Genomic DNA, 8,132 nt, shown 5'->3' on the forward strand with positions numbered 1-8,132 from the left:
CATCTCAGTAGGAGAGTATTAGAAAAATCCTATTGGTATCAATCAGGGTTCAACCAGAGAAGCATTAGGATATACATAGAAGAGAGAGAGAAAGAATTATCCCGAAGAGTTAGCTTATGCAATTTTGGGAGCTGGTAGGTAAGTCTTTCTACATATGTCAGGCCATTAAGAATGGTACTTTGGAACCTCCGTACAGCCTAACCCTGCTGCCTGAGGCAAATTTTCATTCCTTCTTCAGGGAAGCTGCAGGTGAAGTTCAAATTACACACGCAAGGTTTTTCAACTGACTCAATCAGATTTACCAGATTATCTAGGATAAATTCCATTATTTAAAGCCAGCAGATTGTGGGTTTTAATCACTTCTATGAATCACCTTCACAACAACAGCTTGATTCGTGTGTGACTGAGTAACTGAGTCTGGAGCCTAGTGTAGTTGACCATCACACTACTATCGAGTTAGGGTTTATGTTAAGGTATTTGAAGAAGGGTTGAAGGAAGAGGATTTACTCTGAAATAGAATTTGCTTCTTTGATTGCTGTGGGGAAGTTAGGGGGGAGGTGTTAGTCCTATGATTGGGTCTCTTGATAAATCTTACCTAGGAGGAGGGATGACTAGACTGAGGCTAGAACTGTGTTTGGTGATGAAGCAGGAGATATGCATATTAACCAGGAGAGAGGTATGCTTGGTAATCTCTGTGGTTTGGACAATGTTCATGTTTTGTCTATGTTCTGAATGAATATAGAGTGTCTTTGTCTAATATTAATGTTCTACAAAAATTTTTATGCTCGACAGGAGAAACAGGCAGCTCCCAGCTGCCAGGAATTTGTCTCTCTCACCCTTCTTTACAGCCTCTATCACCATGAAGTAAGACAAAGTGCTGAGAAACAGAGGGTCAAAAACAAGGACAGGATGACTGATACTTAAAGGTGTCCCCACAAACTTAGTACTTCCATAATATACAGAAAGATTATTCTGAAAAATAAAAAGGTTCCCTCAGCTTTCTTTGACTTTAGCTCTATCTCTAGTACCTTACAGATATCTAAATTTTTAGCATAGCAAGGTAAAGAATATGGAATATGCTGTCAAGTTTCCCAAAAGTCCTTTAAATAAAGATAGGCAGCAACAAAACAGAATCAGGGAACAGTCAAGGCAGTGAAAAATTCTGGGTGAAAAATCATGTGCTTACTGTTAACACTATTACATGACATTACAACCATTTTATTGCCCTGGGTGCAAATATCTCATGCCTTTGAAAGTGTGAGAAATGTGAGAAAATAATGTATCACTGAACAGTATTTATTTAAGTAGAAAAGACAAAGACCTTGCCTGTTTACCACTAGCAGAAGACCTGTTGGTAACTGGATCAACTCAAAATTTACAGGTAAAAGACAGCTCAACTACATATGGAAGACAGAGAAAGGGAGAGGATGGGGGCTGGAAGGTAGGGGGATCAACTAAGGACAGAATTACTGGAGGTTGTAAAGGAGGAAATCCTGAAGGACACCACATCAGTGAGGTCCACATCTACTTCAACTCTTCAGACCTTCCCACCCCACTTGCCTCCAGGCGGCATATGCACGCCATGATCCCATGATCCTGAGGGAGAAGATTCTGATTCAGCATTCTCCCTCCAGTCACAGATTATTCCTTCAGGGCCACTCAGAGTAGAGGCTGCATGTAAACCAAGGAATTTCCCCATTTCCTTCCAGGTCTCTTAATACAAACATTTTAACTGGCAACAGAGGTATCACTACAGAGAATTTTTCTGATTGGCCCAAACCAGATCTGGCAGGGTTTTGTGTGGTTTCCTTTAGATTTCCTTCTCAGCACAGTCCTCACCGTTGCTACAGCTCAGAAGAGCAACGGCTGAGACGGCCGTGAGAGGATGGCCCTGAACAAAGCTCTGATTCTGGGGGCGCTTGTCCTGACCACCGTGACGACCACCCATGGAGGTGAAGACATTGTAGGTGAGTGTGTGGCACGGGGGTGTGGAGATGGGGTCAGGGCAGTGAAGGGGAACAAAGACAGAGATCGGCTGAGAAACAGTAGACACTCCACAGGAACTTTTCAGGCTTAAGTAGATTGAAATTACTGTTGTTACTCTATCAGCATTCACCCCTTGGATTATTCAGTTTCTAATGTTGGATCCCGTGAATATATCCTGGAGACCTCTTTGGCTTCCATTCATGATTGGCTCAAAGAACAGAGATGTTTCCACATGTGGTTACCTTTGGTTATTTAAAATTTATGAGTTATTACTCCCCAAATTCTGTGAACAACTTTTGAAACTTTTTATATATTTCTACTTAGTATGTCTTGGATTAAACTGTTCCATGAATTACGTATACTAGATAGATATAAAGAAGGGTGTCCTTTACTTTGCCTCAGCTTTACATACATTTCCATGATGACAAAAGGCACAACTGGGGGTTGGTAAACGAGCCCACCAGGCTGAGCACCCTTAGAGCAGCTGTTTTACTACACAGTTCTCATACTTCATCCCAGTTATCTCACATATATCACCTCACGATAGTAAAATAAAATAGGTAATAGTAGTAGGGAAGTGAATGGAAAAAACATCCCAAATGTAAACTATGTACCATAGCTAGGAGTATTTTGATGATGTTCTTTCATAATTTGTAACAAGTGTTCCACTACAATGCAAAGTGTTGTAGGAGGGTTGACGTATGGGACTCCTACATGGTATGCATGACTCTTTTGTTAGCTCACACTTCTCTAATAAAAAATATATAAATATATTAAAAAAAGGTATGTTCATATGGTTGGTAAATAATGAAGACATAAATGGCAATGTTTATTCTTATTTTTTAAATTATTCCTATAATAGGTGTAACTTCATATTTTTTTCTCTAGCAAGGTAAAATTGGGAACTTTACAATGAAATGCTTGGTGATTTAAATTATGTGATTCTCAAGTTGTTGTTCCAAATTACAACCACAGATGAGTTCTTTGGTCCCTTTGGCCTCTCTACCTTTGCTCCTCTCCCTTTCCATCCTCCCATCAGTCTTTCTTTTTCTTTAAGGATCCAGTCTTGGCCCTTTCCCCTGATTTATAGACATGAATCAGTTTGTAAAAACCAAAGTTTACAAGCGAAGTTCATATCTGATTATTATTATAAGAGAAATAGATTGCATACATGGCAACAGAACAAACCTTCTAAAAGCCCATGGAAGTACACTACACAAACAGTGAACCTCAAGGTAAACCATGGGCTGTGGTTAATAGCATAGTTATAAAATTGTGCCATCATCAGTTGTAACAAAGCTTCTGCACCAATGCAAAGTGTTAATAATAGGGTGGTATATGGACACCCAGTATTTTATACATGCTGTATTGTAAACCCACAACTTCTCTATTACAGATTTTTTTAAATTAATGGGAAAAAAAACAAAACACGAAAACCCAAATATGTAAAAGGGAAAGTGAAGCACAGTGCTAAGGGACCAGGTTACTTTCAGGGGTCGATGGAAATATTTTTATATCTGTTTAAAATGGAAGGAAAAAATGAACTTTTAGGGTCAAAGAAAATGTTAAATCTTTAAGCCAGGCTGGATTACTGTTGCCTTTAGAACAAGGCAGTCATAAAATACAAGTTTTAATATTTTTTGGAGAAAGGGGCAACAGGGCCCAAGGCTCACAGGATGACATAAAGCAGCCCTCGTCTTCTCCATTTTGGCTTACATCTGCTGCTGCTCTCTGTGTGCCTGTCATACTTCTAAAACCCTTGATATCCCAAAGAGGGGCAACTGTCCTTTAATCGCTACTTCTGTGTATGCAGTCAGCTACGTTTTGAGGATACAAATATTAAAATCAGGATTGCTACCTTCTAGAGAGTATACAGACTAGAGATGAAAGAAACGTGGGGTGTAGGAAAGTATCAGAACAATTGCTGGGCAGCAGAGAGGACCCAATTCAGGTAGAAACTACAAAAATGACTTGGTGCCAGTTGGCACGGCCATGTGATATTCTCTAGCAACAGCTGGAAGCTTAGGACAAAAACCAGATGAAAGAATGATTGCATCATGTTTAAAAAGATAATCAAGAAGATCCATTGCAAGAATCGAGAGGCTTCTGAAGGGTCTTTTAAATATCCAACCAAGGACATCATGCTGGTAAGGAAGAAAGTGATTGCGAGGAAGACTGGGTAAACTTGGAGAGCAGGGCATTGAGCTGGAGCGCTTGGAGGTAGTATTGTAGTCAAAAATACATTCAGTGTTCAGGCTTAATTAATATGCAGGCAACTAATCAGAAGCTTCAAGGATGAATTGGAGGTCTCCAGGAAAACCTAAGAGAAAAACAGACCCCTGCAGAGACAAGGGACAAGAGAGGATAATGTAGTTTGGGGTGGTTGTAAGATGAGGGATTTGTGGAGGATGTTGGACTTTAAGTCTATAGAAGTGGTAATCACAAAATTCACAGCAGTATAGTGTATTTGTGCCTTTGCTCTCCCACTTTTGAATAACCTTACAGATGTCAGAGACCACGCATGACTTGTGTTATGTTCCTTACCCCACTGTCATATTGGACACCTTAGAAAATTAATATGAAAGGAACAAAGTAAGGGATGATTCGGTACCAGAAGGTTCTGATATGATTCCACATGATATCCAGGTAGGGTCACATGGGCAGAGGCACACTGCTGGCTGCCATTCTGAGTGACATGTACATTGTCCATTTGAGGGACAGGACACAATTTACCTGAAGGCTTCCAGTGAATATGAGTGTCAAGTCAGAATAAGGAAGCAAGTTTAATAATAACTTCCTCCAAGAAAAAAAAATCCAAAAGCTACTAAGGTTTCCATTTGTTATTACAGCAGATACAGGTGTTCTCATCTAAGGGTCACTATTTTTGAAGAACTTAGCAGGGTTTCTATTTCTTAAAATTTTAAAATGTTGTTCCTGTTCTTATTATACTCTTTCTCATATACTACAAAAGTTCTAAGGAAGTCTTTCAGAACAATAGGATCCTGTTTGCTTTTCTTTGGTAAAATTGAGGAAGGGATCCCTGCATAGCACAAGTCTTGCTCTGTGCCAGCCCCAAGGGGTAGGAACCACAGTGCATGCACTTTTATGTGTTATTGTGCGGTTATGAGTGAACTAATGAAAAGGGTGAAAGAATTAAGTGATAGATAAAATGTATGAAAGAGAAGAAAGTAAATATCTGGGGAAGAAAGTTTAAATACCATGATAATTCATACATTCCTTCAATCATTCAATTACAATATTTATCATATACCTGCTAAATGCCAAGCACTGAATTACGAGTTCAGGGAATCACAGTGAACAAGTCATTTGAAATTCTGCCCCCAGGGAACCTACATCCCCGGGAGAAAGACAGAGTACCAGAAAACTGCTTGAAATTGCCAACCCTAAGAGAGAGGAGGCGGTGATGGGAATTTTGTCCAGAGACCATGTCACAGATGGAGCCCATGATATCTGACATAGTTTCTTCTGTCACTTTGGCAAATAAGGTTCTTTTCTCCCTGTTTCCACCCTTGCTCATTAGCTGATCACGTTGCCTCCTATGGCGTAAACGTCTACCAGTCTTATGGTCCCTCTGGCCAGTACACCCATGAGTTTGATGGAGACGAGGAGTTCTACGTGGACCTGGACAAGAAGGAGACTGTCTGGACGATGCCTGAGTTTAGCCAACTCAGAAATTTCGACCCTCAGGGTGGACTGAGAAACATAGCTGTGCTAAAACACAACTTGGACATCATGATTAAACGTTCCAACTCTACTGCTGCTACCAATGGTATGTGTTCCCCATTCTGTCTCTCTATTGAACTTTTTCCTTTGTGTCACATCCTATTCTTCTGCCATAGAGTTAGATACGTGTCCTTCCACTCTGCAAAATTCTTTCCAAGGAGTTTCCAGATTGTTTCATGGTAATTGTTCAAACCTCATATCCCATCTCACAAATCACATAGTCCCATGTAATGCCAGAGATTTTCCTCACCTAATGCATTCCTTAAATCCTTCTAGAAGGGTTCCCATCAACCTCCTAGCTTATAAATATTTGCTCAGAGAAAAGGAACAGGGATAAAGTGAAGGCAATGCACAATGGTTCCCAAGCAGAATAGAAACAAAACCTCTTCCACTATCACTTGGGGAAATGTTGGTGGGAGATCACCTCAAGGACTCAATGCTACCACAAATATACATCAAAGCTTTTCTTCACCACAGAAGTTCCTGAAGTGACTGTGTTCCCCAAGTCTCCTGTGGAGCTGGGCCATCCCAACCTCCTCATCTGCGTGGTGGACAACATCTTTCCTCCTGTGGTCAACATCACATGGTTGAGTAACGGGCACTCAGTCACAGAGGGGGTTTCTGAGACCAACTTCCTCTCCAAGCCTGATCATTCCTTCCTCAAGATGAGTTACCTCACCTTCCTCCCTTCTGCTGATGATGTTTATGACTGCAGGGTGGAGCACTGGGGTCTGAAAGAGCCGCTTCTGAAGCACTGGGGTATGTATAAGCTCCCCCTAATTTTCACACCTTCTTGTTCTGTGTCTAGTCCAGAACTTTCTTCCCTTTTATCCCCACTCTCATTTCCCTAAATTTGTTTCCCACACTTCAAGGGTGTCTATTGATAGACTTCACCCTCCTCTCTAAGCCCAATACCTCAAATCTTTGCAGAATCCACCCCCATGCATAAGCACGTGAGCAAACTCTGTATTCTGACCTCAACAACTTTATACTTACAGAACCTCAGATTCCAGCCCCCATGTCGGAGCTGACCGAGACTGTGGTCTGTGGCCTGGGGTTGGCTGTGGGCCTCGTGGGCATCGTGGTGGGCACTGTTCTCATCTTCCGTGGCCTGCGCCCAGGAGGTGCCTCCAGACACCAAGGGGCCTTGTGATTGGTGCCTAGGAGAGGGGGAGGTAAGAATTCAGATTTTTTAGGTCTGGTGCTGTGGTATAGGGTGGGTGGGGCTGCTTTGGAGGGGGGCGTAGTGGGCAAGAGTATGGCGAAGAGCTGTAGGAGGATGGGGAAAAGGTGTGAGCTGGCACAAGAGCTCCTACCCCCCCACACACTCTTATGTCTCTCTTGTTCCAGGTGTGTTGTCCACCCACAGCAGCAGAAGAGTGGACTTGCTAGATGGCCTAGTACTCTGTTCTGACCCCGTCCATCATCTTGCTTTTCTCCTCCAAACGTTGCTCCTCTAGCCTCCTCTCTGGGACTGAAGGTGCTGCATCCCCTCAGAACTCCTCCGAGTTCTTCCCCTGAACGCCCCATCTTTTTTTCACTTGTTACCTACTGTGGGGATCCCTGATTACTCTACTCAGTTACCTATCCCTCAGTGTCCCTGATCCAATATCCCAAAGAAGAAATAAAACCCCCTTTATGAAGTTTTTTATTCAATTTTTTTCTTTCTTTCATCTCAGGGATTTCTAAGCACATGGCTAATCATCAGAGACCCTTATGTTTCAAGTCCATTTATTATCACTTTCCTCATCACATTTCATGTCTAGCACACAGAAGTAACCAAGTACAGCCTGATAATATTTTGACAACTTTACAGGCATCAGTGCCGACTTGGTATAGACTGGATATAGCAGAAACACAAAGAATTGCAATATATAGCTTTTAAAAGTTAGGGCTGAGAAATCGATTAAAATAAAGGAATTTTACATTTCAATAATATGAAAACGCAAAATTGTATGTCAAAACTCAAAATTTGTCCAAAAACTTAAAATTTGTGACAGCAAAATATTCGCTCTTCTTTTCCCATTCATGAGGATTTAAGAATTATTTAGTCAGGAAAGGAAACTCCTTTAGGAGTTCAACAGAATAAGAAAATGAATATAGATATTTGAGAAAAAACAAATAATTTGGGTAGGGGTTAGTAACAATGGAAAAGGGGATGGGGTTTGAAACCAATAGATATAATCAGGGGCCGTAGAACAGAGTGTAGTTTACCCTACTTCCTAAATGAAGCCCCACTTGATAAACACATAGATTTTCCTGCATCACCAAGTCAGGCTGGAGACAGTAGAGTGAACATGGTTGCAGGGTATTTCAAGAGAGATAATTTTCAGTCAGACACTGAATTCTATATACATCCCCGTGTGGCAGCAAATTCTCAACTCCTTCCAACCCCTTGCTTC

General features: G+C 41.3%; 1 protein-coding gene across 1 annotated transcript; it reads left to right on the forward strand.

The window, feature by feature from the left end:
* Positions 1-1,814: 1,814 nt before the first annotated feature.
* Positions 1,815-7,373, forward strand: LOC101435501 (HLA class II histocompatibility antigen, DQ alpha 1 chain-like). The gene is made up of 5 exons (XM_004465515.5): positions 1,815-1,967; positions 5,528-5,776; positions 6,208-6,489; positions 6,729-6,905; positions 7,081-7,373. The coding sequence occupies exons 1-4, from the start codon at positions 1,886-1,888 to the stop codon at positions 6,881-6,883; spliced, it is 768 nt and encodes a 255-aa protein (XP_004465572.1). The 5' UTR covers positions 1,815-1,885; the 3' UTR covers positions 6,884-6,905; positions 7,081-7,373.
* The last annotated feature ends 759 nt before the right edge of the window (positions 7,374-8,132 follow it).

The sequence above is a fragment of the Dasypus novemcinctus genome, chromosome 11 (genome assembly GCF_030445035.2).
Source record: "Dasypus novemcinctus isolate mDasNov1 chromosome 11, mDasNov1.1.hap2, whole genome shotgun sequence".
Lineage (NCBI taxonomy): Eukaryota > Metazoa > Chordata > Mammalia > Cingulata > Dasypodidae > Dasypus > Dasypus novemcinctus.